At 44.6% G+C, this 18,985-nt stretch overlaps 1 protein-coding gene across 1 annotated transcript; it reads left to right on the top strand.

The window, feature by feature from the left end:
- The first annotated feature begins 1,684 nt into the window (after positions 1–1,684).
- LOC127310079 (uncharacterized) lies at positions 1,685–3,259 on the top strand. Its single transcript, XM_051340806.2, has 2 exons — positions 1,685–2,917; positions 3,025–3,259. Exons 1-2 carry the CDS (start codon positions 2,038–2,040, stop codon positions 3,069–3,071), a joined length of 927 nt encoding a protein of 308 aa, XP_051196766.1. The 5' UTR covers positions 1,685–2,037; the 3' UTR covers positions 3,072–3,259.
- The last annotated feature ends 15,726 nt before the right edge of the window (positions 3,260–18,985 follow it).

Below are 18,985 nucleotides of genomic sequence, written 5' to 3'. Positions count from 1 at the left end.
GCCGTCTCAACTTGACTTGCTTTCTTACATCTGCATCCAACCGTACGTACGTACGTACGGACGGACTGAGCAGGTAGGCTCCATCTAGGCATGCAGCCACACTTGAACAGCTACCTCCAGCTCGGCTCCTTCGTGCCGTCCCATGTCCTGTTGTGATCTTCCAACCTATCGTCTCCATCCCGGTGTCGGCTCAAGTAGATATTATCTTTATCTTCAGCTTGTTAGATTGATCTCTCCCCGAGTGGGCCCAACGGCCCACCGGGCCCCTTTGACCTGCGCCCTGATCGGGGGCGCCCAACCCGTTATGGTTGGTGGGCCCCTGTCGCCAGCGCTATAAAAAGAGGTGGGGGCCGGCGGCTCGCAGTACGAGGTTCACCGCGTTTGCCGTACGCCCCACCGACATACCAATCCGATCTAGGGTTTAGCGCTGAGCCGACGGGAAGCTCCACCGCCGCCACCGCTCAACCACTCCATCCGTCGCCGCCACCATGTCGGCGTCCGACGTTTCAACCTCGAAGGGAGAAGGTACTCATCTCTCTCTCTCGGATCTAGCAGTGTACCCAACAGCAATAGCATCTACCTGTATAAGATCTAGTGTAGTCGTTGGCTACTCTAACATTGGTATCAGAGCATCTGTTAGAACGTATAGATCTTATTTGTTCAGGTAGAAAAGTAAGTACAGTAAACCCTAGATCCTCCATGTATGCAAAAGAGAAAAGAAACCGGCCAGGGCCTCGGGCCACCGGCAAAGTAAGCGCCGCCGCAAGGCCGCGCCGCCCCACTCGATCCCGATGCGCATCGGCATGCCGAGGCATCGGGAAGAAGGGCTACTCCACTTGCGCAAGCGAGCCGGAGCAAAGAAAAGAAAATCCTCACCGGCCGGGGCATTGTGCTCGCCGAAAGTCACCGGCTACTGCCGGCAAAGAAGGGCACCGCCACTGCACCGCTTGACGGAGGTGCGTCCACCGCTCGGGTGGACGCACTCACCGGCAAGAGGCACAGGGGGGCGCCGCTGCACCTCAGCTACGCCATGGCGGTCGTTTTCCGTCGGGTTCTGGTGGCTGGGAGGAAAAGCAGGGCGTGCGCGAAAGAAAGAAAGGGAGTCGGAGGCCGCCGTGGTGCTGCTCGGCGGGCCGCCGGCGGTGCGCCGCCATGGCCATCTCGGTCTCACAGAGCTGCCGCCACGGGCGGTGAAAGAAAGGGGAGAGGGGGCAAATGCTCTAGGGTTTTCGGGGGCTGGCAGTTTTTCGGCATTTTTATATGGGCCGATATCAATGCTGCACCGTCGGATCGAGATGGGCGGCTGGGATTGAAACCCTAGCCGCGTCCGCTGGCAGGCCGCGTCCACGCCATGTCCAGGCCGCGTGCGGGCCATGTTCGGGCCGCGTAGCAGGCCGCGTGTGTCCCGCTGGCTGCGTAGCGTGGGCGACGCGGGCCAGGCCGCGTGAGCAGGCCTCGCCGCGTGCAGGCCGTGTCTACTGGCAGCGTGGGCGCTGCGTCCGTCAGCCGCGTGGGAGGCGCGTTGCTGCGTGTCGCTCGCCGCGTGCGGGCCGCGTGGGCCGCGACAGTAACAGTCTGTTTTTACAGTTTTGCACAGTTTTATTAATTACAGAGGCATTTTTAGGCAGTTTTGGGTCATTTTTGGCCAAAATTTTGTCTATTTTTTTCTGCATAAATAGGAACAACGAAATATTTGTTCAGAAATGAAAAAGTAAAGGAAATGCCTCTGAAAAGTTCAAAGTTTAAAGTTTAAATTCACAGTTTCCGCTGCAAATAGTAAAAAGAAGCATTTTTTAAATGCAAAATGAAAAGTAGTTATTGTGACAATTATGGTTCTGTTATTTTTTGACCAACGTTATTAATGACATGACCATGTTTTGTTGCAATGATATGTGCATTTATCTCTATTTCTTCCCAACGGTGATATAGTTTTATTTGCATTAACAGTTGCATGTTTTAATTCGGACCAACGTTGAATTATAATTTGCAATTGTACTGTTCTCACTTCTTTGTGGTTTTTCACGAGGGTTCTACTTGATGAACTGCATCAAGGATGTTCCCACCCTTAGAGGGGATAACTACACAGAATGGAGGAAGAAGGTGGATTTCGCCTTCGTCTGTGCTAAGGTGGACTGGGTGGTTGACACACCGCAGCCCATCAAGCCTGCTGACCCCGTCAGAGCTGACGGGGATACTGATGATGCATGGGCTCAAAAGAAAAGGGACCATGCTCCTGTGGAGATGTCCTACGCCTTAGAGAACAGAAAGTGGCAGACTGCCAACAAAAAGTGCATGGCATTCATAAAGAATACAATTGAGAACGCCATTGTGGACTCAATTACAGAGTGTGCTTCCGCTGGGGAGGACCTAGAAAAGATAAAGAGCCAGTTCACTGGTTCTTCAAAGACATATGCAACCCAGCTGTTGAAGCAGCTGGTGACAGAAAAGTATACTGGAGGTGCACATGGCATCAGGGAGCACATCCTCAGGATGGGCAACATGGCTGCAAAGCTGAAGCCCATGGATGCTGACCTGGAGCTGAAGCCTGCCCTTCTGGTTCACTTGGTGATGGCTTCATTGCCACAACAGTTTGACAACTTTGTCATCAATTACAACATGAGCCCTGAGAAATGGGACATTGAAAAGACCATTGCCATGTGTGTGCAAGAGGAGGATAGACTCAAGGCACAGAATGGAGGTACCATCAATTATGTGAAGGACAATAAGAAAAGGCCCTTCACACCAAGCAACAATGGTTCTCCTTCAAAGCAATATGGTAAAGCCCCAATGCAGCATCAGCAGAAGTTCCAGCCCAGGCCATTGCCAGTGAACAAAGATCAGTGTCTTCACTGTCAGAAGACTGGGCACTACAAGAAAGACTGCCCCGCTTTTCTGAAAGAACTAATGGCAAAGAAAGGTAACAATTTAGTTTCCTTTGTAAATGAATCCCTGTATACACAGTTTTCGAAATCTACTTGGTGGATTGATTCAGGTGCAACTGTTCATGTTGCAAATTCTTTACAGGGATTCCATTCGACGAGGACTACGAAAAGAGACGAAGGATGCGTTGAAGTCGCGAATGGAATTCAAGCAGAAGTTGAAGCTGTTGGCGACGTCCTCTTGGAGCTAGCTGATGGCTTGACTATTCTGCTTAGAGATGTCTTATTTGTTCCTTCCATACATAGAAATTTAATAAGTGTATCGTGCTTAGATAAAGACAGTTATCAATGTTATTTTGGACATGGCAAATGTGCCATATGGTGTAATAATTCTTATGTTGGGGTTGCTATACTCCATGATGAGCTTTATTTATTGTCCTTGCGTGAAAAAGTAATGACTGTGTGTAAAGTGAATGAACAAATATCCTCGTCGGAAACAGAAGGAAAGAAAAGAAAAAGAACTGATGAATCATCGAAATTATGGCACTGTCGCCTAGGCCATATTTCGAGGGGGAGAATAGAAAGACTCGTTAAAAATGATATTCTTCCTCCATTAGAATTCTCAGACATAGAACAGTGCATCAATTGCATTAAAGGAAAATTTGTAAAGCAAATTAAAAAGGGTGCAAATCGAAGCACAGCAACACTAGAAATAATTCACACCGATATATGTGGACCATTTCCAGTGAAAAGTGTGGATGGCTATGATTCGTTCATAACATTCACGGATGACTACTCCCGATATGGTTATATTTATCCAATAAAAGAAAGAACAGAAGCGTTGGATAAATTCAAAATATTCAAAGCTGAAGTTGAAAATCAGCATGATAAAAGAATAAAGATAGTCAGGTCTGATCGTGGAGGGGAGTACTACGGTCGACATACTCCATATGGCCAAGTCCCTGGACCTTTTGCAAGGTTCCTACAGGAGACTGGAATAGTCGCCCAGTACTCGATGCCGGGCGAAGCAGAATGGGGTAGCTGAAAGGCGCAACCGTACCCTTATGGATATGGTGCGCAGTATGATGAGCTATTCAACCCTACCATTGGGATTGTGGATTGAGGCGTTAAAAACCGCTATTCACATTCTAAACAGAGTACCAAGCAAATCGGTGCCCAAAACGACGTATGAGCTATGGACAGGGAGAGTGCCTTCTCTAAACCACCTGAAAGTGTGGAGGAGCCCTGCTGAGGCCAAAGTATTCAATCCAAATATCGCAAAGTTAGATACCAAAACGATCGATTTGCCATTTTATTGGCTATCCTGAAAAGTCAAAAGGTTATCGTTTCTACTGTCCAGACAAATATACAAAGTTTGTGGAAACGAGACATGCTGTCTTCTTAGAGGACGAAATGATGAGGGGGAGCATGGTAGCTCGGAAAATTGATCTTGAGGAGAAGAGGGTGCATGCACCCAATCCGATGACTCAGGAGCCATTTTTTGCACTACCATGTGCACCTGTACCGACGATCCCTGCGATTGTGGTGCAAGCGCCTGTTGTGACTCCACCCATGACAACGATGAGTGAAAATTCGGAACCTGTTCGTCAGGAGACGAATGAACCATTTGTTGAGCATGAAAAGGAGAAACAACAGCCACCTCTAGAAGCTGAGCCACAAGTTGAGGAACAGAATGCTCAAGAGAATGTGGCCCCTAGAAGGTCTACAAGAGCTAGAAAATCAGCCATTTCGACTGATTACAAAGTTTACAACACAGAAAGAATTCATATGGAAGGTGATCCCACTTCATATGAAGAAGCCATGAGAAGCCCAGATTCATCAAAGTGGGTGGAGGCCATGGAAGACGAAATGAGATCGATGAGTGCCAACCATGTTTGGGACTTAGAGAATATTCCTAAAGGAGCCAAAACAGTAGGCTGCAAATGGGTCTACAAAATAAAATATGACTCCAATGGGAATGTTGAAAAGTATAAAGCACGACTTGTGGCAAAAGGATTTACACAAAGAGAAGGGATAGATTACAATGAGACATTTTCTCCGGTCTCATGTAAGGATTCCTTCAGAATCATCATGGCACTAGTTGCACATTTTGATTTAGAGTTGCATCAAATGGATGTAAAGACGGCATTTCTAAACGGGGATTTAGAAGAAAATGTCTACATGAAACAACCCAAGGGTTTTATCATGGAAGGCAAGGAAGAAATGGGATGCCGCCTAAAGAAATCCATTTATGGATTAAAGCAAGCCTCCAGACAGTGGTATCTAAAGTTTAATGAAACAATTAAGAGATTTGGATTTAAAGAAAATATTGAGGACAATTGCGTTTATGCAAAGTTTAAAAGTGGGAAATATATTTTCCTAATCTTGTATGTGGATGATATTCTGCTTGCCAGCAGTGATGTTAGTCTACTGCAAGAGACAAAGAAGTTCTTGTCCTCAAATTTTGATATGAAAGATCTTGGTGAAGCGTCATATGTTTTGGGCATAGAAATTCACCGAGATAGAAACAATGGAGTATTAGGACTATCGCAAAAGGCTTATTTAGAAAAGATTCTAAGTAAGTATAATATGCATAAGTGCAGTGCCACACCTGCCCCTATAGTCAAGGGCGACAATTTTGGGAAACATCAAAGTCCCCAAAATCAATACGAGCTCGATCAAATGAAAGCGGTTCCATATGCTTCGGCCATTGGAATCCTACAGTATGCACAAGTGTGCACTCGCCCTGACTTAGCATTTATCACCGGAGTACTCGGTAGATATCAAGAAAATCCAGGTTTTGAACACTGAAAAATGGTAAAGAAGACATTGCGTTATGTGAAAGGCACAAAGAGTTACATGCTAACATACAGAAGATCTGATTCCCTAGAAATAAGAGGGTATTCAGATGCAGATTTTGCGGGGGATAAAGATGATAGAAAATCCACATCTGGATATGTATTCACTCTCGCAGGGGGAGCTATTTCGTGGAGAAGCTCCAAACAGACGATAGTTGCATCATCCACGATGTATGCAGAATTTATAGCATGTTATGAAGCCACGAGGCAGGCATTATGGTTAAAGAAATTTATACCCGACTTGAAAGTGGTAGATTGTATTAACAAACCACTAAAGATGTACTGCGACAATGAGCCTGCAGTATTTTATGCTCACAATAACAAGTCGAGTAATGCTACTAAACCGATTGAGGTTAAGTATTATGTTGTGAAACACAAGGTCCAGGATCAAACTATAAGTCTCGAGCATATAAGGACAAAAGATATGCTTGCGGATCCGCTAACGAAAGGCTTACCACCCAGCGTGTTCAAGGAGCACGTAGCCGGCATGGGTTTAAGGGAAAGTCTTACCTATCCTGGATCATAAGAGGCCCAAAGTATAAGAATTTGTTTCAAAACAGAGAAGTGTATTGTGGCTGTCTGATTCTATCGGCAATAGAGCTGTGACGATGAAACATGCCCTATGGACTGATCTAAAATGAAACGAATAAAGCGAAAGTATAAAGTTAAAAGTAAAGTTGAGATCAAGGGGGAGAATGTTAGATTGATCTCTCCCCGAGTGGGCCCAACGGCCCACCGGGCCCCTTTGACCTGCGCCCTGATCGGGGGCGCCCAACCCGTTATGGTTGGTGGGCCCCTGTCGCCAGCGCTATAAAGAGAGGTGGGGGCCGGTGGCTCGCAGTACGAGGTTCACCGCGTTTGCCGTACGCCCCACCGACATACCAATCCGATCTAGGGTTTAGCGCTGAGCCGACGGGAAGCTCCACCGCCGCCACCGCTCATCCACTCCATCCGTCGCCGCCACCATGTCGACGTCCGACGGTTCAACCTCGAAGGGAGAAGGTACTCATCTCTCTCTCTCAGATCTAGCAGTGTACCCAACAGCAATAGCATCTACCTGTATAAGATCTAGTGTAGTCGTTGGCTACTCTAACACAGCTTCCTCCCTTCCGTCCGACGTCGCATGTGCCCTCCCTCAGATCCCACCGTTTTCGAAGGTCTAGCCATTCACCGCCTACGCAAGTGTGCCGCTCCTAGCTAGAATTTTCTAATCCGGCAGCGGCGCCGTCGCCGTCTGCCCGGGCCTTCTCACCGTTCGTACCATGTTTGACGGCGATGGCTCGCTCTCGCCCCCGCCGGCCGCCGACGGATGCGCATGCATGTGCGCGCTAGCTGCCGGTGACAAAGACGGCGAGGAAAAGGAGCAGCAGAGCGATAGCTCATAACGCAGTCCCAGTACGTTCTGACCAGACGATCTTCACTTGGCGAATCTAGGTCACTCTCGACCAATGCGTGTACGATCGCATAGACAGCACAATCGACCCTCTCCTGCTCTCGTGCACTTGTCTAGCTTGCCGCTACCATTGACTCCATCGACCGGCCGGATAAGAGTATAAGACTGCTGAAGAGTGAGTGGGACAACAAGAATCTGACACTTCGTGCTTTGATTTTGCAACAATCCTAACTTGATTTTTTCGTGTGACCAAGGCCGCCATGAGTGCTTGGTCGGTCTGGTCTTGCCGTCCTGGTCCCCTATTATTGGAAAGACGCAGCTAGGACAAAGGCAAAGGTTGATTTGGATTCTCGATCTTGCAGAGATTGGTAGCCGCTCACGGATATTCCTGCGGATGAACTCCATATGTATTAACTCCCACCAGTGATGATGATTGTTTGGATTGGACTGTGCTAGCGCAGGCGTAGAAGGATTTGGTTATAAAATGATCAAGATATTGGAGGATTTAGACTACTCATAATGGGAGTATCGTAGCTAGTATTATGTACTACTACAAAACTATATATTGCTTCTAACCGTTAAACAACAATAAATTGATTGTAACACCGGGAAGTTTTTTTTTTTCCAAACGATCCACCAGGGGATTGAATTTTCATTATCAGGGAAGATAACGAAAATACAGCAGTGTTAACGCACAGAAAGAAAAGCAAAAGGGGAGGGGGGATCGCCGCCTAATGCTAGCGTTCAAGAAAACTATTACAGAACCAGAAAGAGTTTTTCAGGACATAAACCCCTGCCTACAGCCAAGGGGAGCTAGGAACCATAACAGCAAAAGCAAAGCTAGACAAACAGGACAGATCATCGATCAACAAACATCATGAAGTGGTGCCATCGTTTGCATCTTCAGGCTTCTTTGTCCTCCAGCCGGAGTTGATCAGCACGCCCAGCATTTCCAGAGGTAGAGTTTCCAGCTCCAGCCCCCGCAGCCAGGCGCATGAGACCATCAGCACCAGCTCGAAGCTCGGAGGCATCTTGTTCGCCATGCAGACCGGACCAGTAGTTCATAAACACAGCAGCGTAACTGATTAGATCAAGGGGGAGCTAATTAGCTTTTTTTCAAAGCAAGTTTTGTCTCTAGTTTTCCAGATGGCCGAGCAGATAGCTGCCAAACCAGCTATCTGTGTATTACGACTGGCAAGAACAAATTGGGGGAACCACCAAAAATATTGTGAAAAACTCCCAGGGCGTGTGGGAGAGTTGATAACAGTGGCCACAACACTCCAAACAAACTTGGCTGCTGAACAACCAAAGAAGAGATGATTGATGGTTTCTTGCTCACTGCAAAATTGGCATATTGAGTCCCCAGACCAGTTGCGTTTGAGTAGATTATCTTTAGTAGCAATAGCATTATGCCAGATCAACCAAAGCCAGACATTGATCTTAAGAGGAATTTTGCTTTTCCAGAGATGTCTAAAGGATCTGTCTCTCCCACACCCACATATCAGTTTATACAAAGATTTCACAGTAAAGTTACCATTTTTTGACCATTTCCATCTAGGGAAGTCATTATCATGTGTCAGATGTGTTTGGCTCATCAATTGAAGCAGTCCAACCTCTTGGATGATAAGATCAGGAGTCAACTGATGCGCGTGGTTGACGTATTGTCTTTCCGTTCGACACGCGTCCGTTGGGAACCCCAAGAGGAAGGTGTGATACGTACAGCGGAAAGTTTCCCTCAGTAAGAAACCAAGGTTTATCGAACCAGTAGGAGTCAAGAAGCACGTGAAGGTTGATGGCTGCGAGATGTAGTGCGGCGCAACACCAGGGATTCCGGCGCCAACGTGGAACCTGCACAACACAAACCAAGTACTTTGCCCCAACGAAACAGCGAGGTTGTCAATCTCACCGGCTTGCTGTAACAAAGGATTAGATGTATAGTGTGGAAGATAATTGTTTGCAGAAAACAGTAGAACAAGTATTGCAGTAGATTGTATTTCAGTATAGAGAATTGGACCGGGGTCCACAGTTCACTAGAGGTGTCTCTCCCATAAGATAAATAGCATGTTGGGTGAACAAATTACAGTTGGGTAATTGACAAATAAAGAGGGCATGACCATGCACATACATATTATGATGAGTATAGTGAGATTTAATTGGACATTACGACAAAGTACATAGACCGCTATCCAGCATGCATCTATGCCTAAAAAGTCCACCTTCAGGTTATCATCCGAACCCCTTCCAGTATTAAGTTGCTAACAACAGACAATTGCATTAAGTATTGCGCGTAATGTATTCAATAACTACATCCTCGGACATAGCATCAATGTTTTATCCCTAGTGGCAACAACACATCCATAACCTTAGAGGTTTCTGTCACTCCCCCAGATTCACGGAGACATGAACCCACTATCGAGCATAAATACCCCCTCTTGGAGTTACTAGCAAAAACTTGGCCAGAGCCTCTACTAATAACGGAGAGCATGCAAGATCATAAACAACACATAGACATAAATTGATAATCAACATAACATAGTATTCTCTATTCATCGGATCCCAACAAACACAACATATAGCATTACAGATAGATGATCTTGATCATGTTCGGCAGCTCACAAGACCCGACAATGAAGCATAATGAGGAGAAGACAACCATCTAGCTACTGCTATGGACCCATAGTCCAGGGGTAGATTACTCACACATCACTCCGGAGGCGACCATGGCGGCGTAGAGTCCTCCGGGAGATGAATCCCCTCTCCGGCAGGGTGCCGGAGGCGATCTCCTGAATCCCCCGAGATGGGATTGGCGGCGGCGGCGTCTCTGGAACGTTTTCCGTATCGTGGCTCTCGGTACTGGGGGTTTCGCGACGAAGGCTATTTGTAGGCGGAAGGGCAGGTCAGGGGGCGTCACGAGGGGCCCAGGAGACAGGTCGGCGCGGCCAAGGGTGGGGCCGCGCCGCCCTACCTCCTGGCCACCTCGTGGCCCCACTTCGTTGACTCTCCGGTCTTCTGGAAGCTTCGTGTGAAAATAGGCCCCTGGGCGTTGATTTCGTCCAATTCCGAGAATATTTCCTTACTAGGATTTCTGAAACCAAAAACATCAGAAAACAGCAACTGGCTCTTCGGCATCTTGTTAATAGGTTAGTTCCAGAAAATGCATAAATATGACATAAAGTGTGCATAAAACATGTAGATATCATCAATAATGTGGCATGGAACATAAGAAATTATTGATACGTCGGAGACGTATCAGCATCCCCAAGCTTAGTTTCTGCTCGTCCCGAGCAGGTAAACGATAAACAAAAATAATTTCTGGAGTGACATGCCATCATAACCTTGATCATACTATTGTAAGCATATGTAATGAATGCAGCGATCAAAACAATGTATATGACATGAGTAAACAAATGAATCATAAAGCAAAGACTTTTCATGAATAGTACTTCAAGACAAGCATCAATAAGTCTTGCATAAGAGTTAACTCATAAAGCAATAACTCAAAGTAAAGATATTGAAGCAACACAAAGGAAGATGAAGTTTCAGCGGTTGCTTTCAACTTATAACATGTATATCTCATGGATATTGTCAATGTAAAGTAATATAACAAGTGAAATATGCAAGTATGTAGGAATCAATGCACAGTTCACACAAGTGTTTGCTTCTTGAGGTGGAGAGAGATAGGTGAACTGACTCAACAAAGAATGGTCCTTCAAAGAGGAAAGCATCGATTGCTATATTTGTGCTAGAGCTTTGGTTTTGAAAACAAGAAACAATTTTGTCAACGGTAGTAATAAAGCATATGTGTTATGTAAATTATATCTTACAAGTTGCAAGCCTCATGCATAGTATACTAATAGTGCCCGCACCTTGTCCTAATTAGCTTGGATTACCGGGATTATCGCAATGCACATGTTTTAACCAAGTGTCACAAAGGGGTACCTCTATGCCGCCTGTACAAAGGACTAAGGAGAAAGCTCGCATTGGATTTCTCGCTATTGATTATTCTCAACTTAGACATCCATACCGGGACAACATAGACAACAGATAATGGACTCCTCTTTAATGCATAAGCATGTAGCAACAATTAATTTTCTCATATGAGATTGATGATATATGTCCAAAACTGAAACTTCCACCATGATTCATGGCTTTAGTTAGCGGCCCAATGTTCTTCTCTAACAAAATGCATGCTCTAACCATTAGGTGGTAAATCTCCCTTACTTCAGACAAGACGGACATGCATAGCAACTCACATGATATTCAACAAAGAGTAGTTGATGGCGTCCCCAGGAACATGGTTATCGCACAACAAGCAACTTAATAAGAGATAAAGTGCATAAGTACATATTCAATACTACGATAGTTTTTAGGCTATTTGTCCCATGAGCTATATATTGTAAAGGTAGAGGATTAGAAATTTTAAAGGTGGCACTCAAGCAATTTACTTTGGAATGGCGGAGAAATACCATGTAGTAGGTAGGTATGGTGGACACAAATGGCATAGTGGTTGGCTCAAGTATTTTGGATGCATGAGAAGTATTCCCTCTCGATACAAGGTTTAGGCTAGCAAGGCTATTTGAAACAAACACAAGGATGAAGCGGTGCAGCAAAACTCACATAAAAGAAATATTGTAAACATTATAAGACTCTACACCGTCTTCCTTGTTGTTCAAACTCAATACTAGAAATTATCTAGACTTTAGAGAGACCAATTATGCAAACCAAATTTTAGCATGATCTATGTATTTCTTCATTAATAGGTGCAAAGCATATGATGCAAGAGCTTAAACATGAGCACAACAATTTCCAAATATCACATTATCCAAGACATTTTAGCAATTACTACATGTAGCATTTTCCAATTCCAACCATATAACAATTTAACGAAGAAGAAACTTCGCCATGAATACTATGAGTAAAGCCTAAGGACATATTTGTCCATATGCAACCGCGGAGCGTGTCTCTCTCCCACACAAAGAATGCTAGGATCCATTTTATTCAAACAAAACAAAAAAACAAAACAAACCGACGCTCCAAGCAAAGCACATAAGATGTGACGGAATAAAAATATAGTTTCAGGGGAGGAACCTGATAATGTTGTCGATGAAGAAGGGGATGCCTTGGGCATCCCCAAGCTTAGACGCTTGAGTCTTCTTGATATATGCAGGGGTGAACCACCGGGGCATCCCCAAGCTTAGAGCTTTCACTCTCCTTGATCATGTTGTATCATCTCCCTCTCTTGATCCTTGAAAACTTCCTCCACACCAAACTCAAAACAACTCATTAGAGAATTAGTGCACAATCAAAATATACATGTTCAGAGGTGACATAATCATTCTTAACACTTCTGGACATTGCAAAAAGCTACTGAAAGTCAATGGAATCGAAAAATCCATCGAGCATATCAAAACAGGCAATGCGAAATAAAAAGGCAGAATCTGTCAAAACAGAACAGTTCGTAAAGAAGAATTTTATTGAGGCACCAGACTTGCTCAAATGAAAATTCTCAAATTGAATGAAAGTTGCGTACATATCTGAGGATCACTCATGTAAATTGGCATAATTTTCTGAGTTACCTACAGAGAATTAGGCCCATATTCGTGACAGCAAAGAAATTTGTTTCTGCTCAGTAATCCAAATCTAGTATGAACCTTACTATCAACGACTTTACTTGGCACAATAAATCACTAAACTAAGATAAGGAGAGGTTGCTACCGTAGTAAACAACTTTCAAGACACAAATATAAAACAAAATACTGTAGTAAAGAAAACATGGGTTGTCTCCCATAAGCGCTTTTCTTTAACGCCTTTCAGCTAGGCGCAGAAAGTGTATATCAAGTATTATCAAGAGGTGATGCATCTTCAGCGGGGTGTGGAGTTTTCTCAACCATGCATAATATATTAGATACATAAGTTTTAGTGGCTCCCTTTTCATTAGTCTTGGGCTTGCTACTCTCATCAAACAAATTTTCAGGAACAAGCCAAGCATAATTATTTTCTAGTGCGTCATTCATCGCTAGGAGCTTACATGGTATTGGTGCTTTGATCTCCCCACCATCATTAATATTATTAGTGTACCTCACTCTCTCCATGTCCATCTTTTCAAGGAGACTAACAAAATTGGTATAAGAACCAAGCATTTTATATTTAATAAAGACCTTTCTAGCCTCTCTTGCTATACCACCAAATTCTCTAAGAAGGGTTTCTAAAACAAAATCTTTCTTTTCCCCTTCTTCCATATCACCGAGTGTAAGAAACATGTGTTGGATTATAGGATTGAGATTAACAAATTTAGTTTCCAACATGCGAACTAAAGCAGCAGCAGCAATTTCATAAGTAGGAGCAATGTCTACCAAGTGTCTATCTTCAAAATCTTCAACGGTACTAACATGATTGAAAAATTCTTCTATATTATTTCTCCCAATTATAGACCCGCGTCCTACCGGCATGTCTTTTACGGTAAAATTAAAAGGAAACATGTTGAAATAAGTAAAGCAAATACAAGTAACTAATTTTTTTGTGTTTTTGATATAGCAAACAAGATAGCAAGTAAAGTAAAACTAGCAACTAATTTTTTTGTATTTTGATTTAGTGCAGCAAACAAAGTAGCAAATAAAGTAAAGCAAGACAAAAACAAAGTAAAGAGATTGTGATGTGGAGACTCCCCTTGCAGCGTGTCTTGATCTCCCCGGCAACGGCGCCAAAAATTTGCTTGATGCGCGTGGTTGACGTATTGTCTTTCCGTTCGACACGCGTCCGTTGGGAACCCCAAGAGGAAGGTGTGATGCGTACAGCGGCAAGTTTCCCTCAGTAAGAAACCAAGGTTTATCGAACCAGTAGGAGTCAAGAAGCACGTCAAGGTTGATGGCTGCGAGATGTAGTGCGGCGCAACACCAGGGATTCTGGCGCCAACGTGGAACCTGCACAACACAAACCAAGTACTTTGCCCCAATGAAACAGCGAGGTTGTCAATCTCACCGGCTTGCTGTAACAAAGGATTAGATGTATAGTGTGGAAGATGATTGTTTGCAGAAAACAGTAGAACAAGTATTGCAGTAGATTGTATTTCAGTATAGAGAATTGGACCGGGGTCCACAGTTCACTAGAGGTGTCTCTCCCATAAGATAAATAGCATGTTGGGTGAATAAATTACAGTTGGGCAATTGACAAATAAAGAGGGCATGACCATGCACATACATATTATGATGAGTATAGTGAGATTTAATTGGGCATTACGACAAAGTACATAGACCGCTATCCAGCATGCATCTATGCCTAAAAAGTCCACCTTCAGGTTATCATCCGAACCCCTTCCAGTATTAAGTTGCTAACAACAAACAATTGCATTAAGTATTGCGCGTAATGTAATCAATAACTACATCCTCGGACATAGCATCAATGTTTTATCCCTAGTGGCAACAGCACATCCATAACCTTAGAGGTTTCTGTCACTCCCCCAGATTCACGGAGACATGAACCCACTATCGAGCATAAATACCCCCTCTTGGAGTTACTAGCAAAAACTTGGCCAGAGCCTCTACTAATAACGGAGAGCATGCAAGATCATAAACAACACATAGACATAAATTGATAATCAACATAACATAGTATTCTCTATTTATCGGATCCCAACAAACACAACATATAGCATTACAGATAGATGATCTTGATCATGTTCGGCAGCTCACAAGACCCGACAATGAAGCATAATGAGGAGAAGACAACCATCTAGCTACTGCTATGGACCCATAGTCCAGGGGTAGACTACTCACACATCACTCCGGAGGCGACCATGGCGGCGTAGAGTCCTCCGGGAGATGAATCCCCTCTCCGGCAGGGTGCCGGAGGCGATCTCCTGAATCCCCCGAGATGGGATTGGCGGCGGCGTCTCTGGAACGTTTTCCGTATCGTGGCTCTCGGTACTGGGGGTTTCGCGACGAAGGCTATTTGTAGGCGGAAGGGCAGGTCAGGGGGCGTCACGAGGGGCCTAGGAGACAGGTCGGCGCGGCCAAGGGCGCCGCCCTACCTCCTGGCCACCTCGTGGCCCCACTTCGTTGACTCTCCGGTCTTCTGGAAGCTTCGTGTGAAAATAGGCCCCTGGGCGTTGATTTCGTCCAATTCCGAGAATATTTCCTTACTAGGATTTCTGAAACCAAAAACAGCAGAAAACAGCAACTGACTCTTCGGCATCTTGTTAATAGGTTAGTTCCAGAAAATGCATAAATATGACATAAAGTGTGCATAAAACATGTAGATATCATCAATAATGTGGCATGGAACATAAGAAATTATCGATACGTCGGAGACGTATCATCAACCATCTTCTGTATGAGAATCTCCAACCCATAACAGCAGCCTCAGCCACAGTGACATTCTGATCATTACAGTTATCAAACAAAACAGGGAACATATCTTTGAGAGGGCTGGTGCTACACCAGGAATCTCCCCAGAAGCTAGTCAAAACCCCATTCCCAACTTTCATCCTTCTGCCACAGAGATATATATCTCTAACTTTCAACATGTCAGACCAAAGTGGAGAATCTCCAGGCCTAAATTTTGCATAATATATGCCTTTATCTCTTAAGTATTTCAACCTCATAAATTCCTGCCAAGGGCCAGTATCATGTTCCAGTTTCCACCACCACTTGCACATCAGACTGATGTTAAATTTGGACAAATCTTTAACTCCCAGACCACCTTTTTGTTTTGGCTTACAAATCCATCTCCATTTAACAAAATGATATTTTCTTTTGTCAGCACTACCAGCCCAAAAGAAAGACCTGATAGGTTTATCAATTTGCTCTATGTTTGTCTTGTGCAGGAGCCTCAGAGACATCATATATACAGTAGTGCTAGCAAGACAAGCATCTATCTTAATCACCCTACCCCCAATGGACATGGAATTGCCAATCCAACCACTCATTTTCTTCTTAGTCTTTTCTCCCAGGAATCTCATATCAGATACAGAAGCTCTTCTGGCACAGACTGGAGTCCCCAAATACTTGATGGGCCAGCTGCCCTTCTGACAATTGAATAGTTCAGCATAGAAATTCTGTTTTGTATCATCTTCCAGAATCATCATAACTTCACTTTTCTCAAAGTTAATTTTCAATCCAGACATGGATTCAAAGATGTAAAGCAGGAGTTTCAAATTGACAGCTTGCTGAGCATCATCTTGGAGTAATAAAATGGTATCATCAGCATACTGAAGGATTGCTATCCCATTCTGTATCAAATTATCTACCAAACTTGTAATCAATCCATTGCTTTGAGCCAGATGAACCATTTTGGCCAAACTGTTGTCAGCCATATTAAATAGGAAGGGGGCAAAAGGATCACCTTGCCTCACTCCCTTATGACTAGTAAAATATGTTAGCACTTAATCTTGATTTCCTTGTATCTGCATGTTTATTTCGTTCTACATGTAGTTAGCTAGGTGTGTTCTAGGTAGTAGTCTGCACTCCGGCAAGGTGTTACGTGTGACGCGTACGAAGCCGGTGAAGTTTCAGCGAGGTGTGCAGGATAGGGTGAGATGCCGGCGTGGTCGTGCGATGCGACTCGAATGGTGAGATGCCTGACTGCCGTGTGAAGCGGCATGACCGTGTGAGACGGCGGTGCATGAAAGAGCTGGAGCAAGATGGGCTGCACGAGAACTGGCCGAGTGATTCGGTGGTCAGCTAGTTAGTTAGTGCATGGAGTTTGTTAGCGAGTAATGTGCGTGTGTGCATGGCCAGGTCGTGTGGTGGTGTTAGTGCCTAGTGCGTGAGTGAGTGGCTGTGTTAGTGGGTGAGTGGTTTAGAGCCATGCGTGTGTTTGCCTATTTAAGGCACTGTAATCAGCAGTTCATGTGTGAGATTAAGTAGAGAGAAAAGGCCGTGAGCTGTGTGAGACAGCCCGGCACCAAAAACTTATGACTCCATTTTCTTATGAGCTGTGAGAGGCAGCACCGTTAGGAAGAAGAGAGGGAGCTAAGAGATTCAACTCCGACATTTGGTATCAGAGCGAGAAGATCCTGGAGGCTTACGGCGATGGCGGCGTGATGCCGCTGACAACGGCGGTGGTCGAGGCGGACTCCATGGGAGGTGGAGGTCGACCGAGCGAGGCGGAGATTGTTGGTGGTGTGATGCTGCTAGCAGCCAGTTGCGGTGTGATGCCGCTAGGAGAAGACGATGGTGTGATGCCGTCACAAGGAGACGTTGGTGCGATGCCGATGCGAGGAGCTCATGGCCAGGAAGGGCTGTCCCTTCTTTAAAGCTGGAAAAAGGTTGGAGAATCAAGATTAGGGAGAGATTGTTAGCACTTAATCTTGATTTCCTTGTATCTGCATGTTTATTTCGTTCTACATGTAGTTAGCTAGGTGTGTTCTAGGTAGTAGTCTGCACTCCGGCAAGGTGTTACGTGTGACGCGTACGAAGCCGGTGAAGTTTCAGCGAGGTGTGCAGGATAGGGTGAGATGCCGGCGTGGTCGTGCGATGCGACTCGAATGGTGAGATGCCTGACTGCCGTGTGAAGCGGCATGACCGTGTGAGACGGCGGTGCATGAAAGAGCTGGAGCAAGATGGGCTGCACGAGAACTGGCCGAGTGATTCGGTGGTCAGCTAGTTAGTTAGTGCATGGAGTTTGTTAGCGAGTAATGTGCGTGTGTGCATGGCCAGGTCGTGTGGTGGTGTTAGTGCCTAGTGCGTGAGTGAGTGGCTGTGTTAGTGGGTGAGTGGTTTAGAGCCATGCGTGTGTTTGCCTATTTAAGGCACTGTAATCAGCAGTTCATGTGTGAGATTAAGTAGAGAGAAAAGGCCGTGAGCTGTGTGAGACAGCCCGGCACCAAAAACTTATGACTCCATTTTCTTATGAGCTGTGAGAGGCAGCACCGTTAGGAAGAAGAGAGGGAGCTGAGAGATTCAACTCCGACAAAATATGGGCCCACTTTGTCATTAACTTTGACACTGAGGGTCCCACCAGCAACAGATTTCCTGATCCAAGTCAACCAATTACTGTTGAAACCTTTCTGTTTACAGCATTCAAACAGGAATCCCCAATTTACTTTATCATATGCTTTTTCAAAGTCAATTTTCAACACCACACCCTATTTTTTCCTGAATTTATCTTCTCTCAAAATTTCCTGAAGTAGCATAACACCATCAGAGATATATCTCCCTTTGATGAAAGCAGTCTGGCATGGAAGTAAAAGCTTACTCATCACAGGATTTGTTCTAACAGTCAAAGTCTTTGTCACAATCTTGAAAAAGACTTGTAGCAAACAAATGGGTCTAAACTTTTGAATGATATCAACATCAGCAGACTTGGGAATTAGGTTGATAATCCCATAATTGATTCTGTCCAGGTCAATTCTATGTTCAGACAAGTCACTGAAGACATGCATGATATCAGATTTAATAATTTCCCAGCAATGTTGATAAAATTCAATGGGAAAACCATCAGGGCCAGCTGCCTTGTTTTTCTCCATGTGATCAATAACATCTTTAATTTCATCCAAGGTAAAACATTTATCCATCTCAGCACAGTCCAAAGTATTAAGTTTTTCTTCCTCTGCCCAAACATCATCTCTTAATCTGATTGCTGAGTCAATCACAGGACCAAACAAATCTTTATAGAAGACACTAGCATGCTCTAATAAAGCAGCATCACCTTGAACAATCGTATCACCTTTCTTTAAAGAGAAAATGTTCCTTTTCCTTTTGCAGCCATTAGCTGCTCTGTGAAAGAAAGCAGAATTACTGTCACCTTGAAGGAGCCAGTTCTCTCTTGATCTTTGTCTCCAGAAGGATTCTTCATTGTCCAACACTTTCAACATTTCTTGCTGAAGCAAACCTCTCCTTTCTCTTTGGATTGGAGAC

This window comes from Lolium perenne, chromosome 1, assembly GCF_019359855.2.
Source record: "Lolium perenne isolate Kyuss_39 chromosome 1, Kyuss_2.0, whole genome shotgun sequence".
In the NCBI taxonomy this organism is placed as follows: domain Eukaryota; kingdom Viridiplantae; phylum Streptophyta; class Magnoliopsida; order Poales; family Poaceae; genus Lolium; species Lolium perenne.
The sequence above is the reverse complement of the archived record's forward strand: the minus strand, read 5'-3'. Positions and strand labels throughout refer to the sequence as shown.

Excerpts from the sequence above, each read along its gene's own strand:
- LOC127310079 (XM_051340806.2), top strand. The coding sequence starts at position 2,038 with ATGAACTGCATCAAGGATGTTCCCACCCTTAGAGGGGATAACTACACA. Across the intron at positions 2,918-3,024 it reads AGAACTAATGGCAAAGAAAG|GGATTCCATTCGACGAGGAC; the intron begins GTAACAATTTAG and ends AATTCTTTACAG.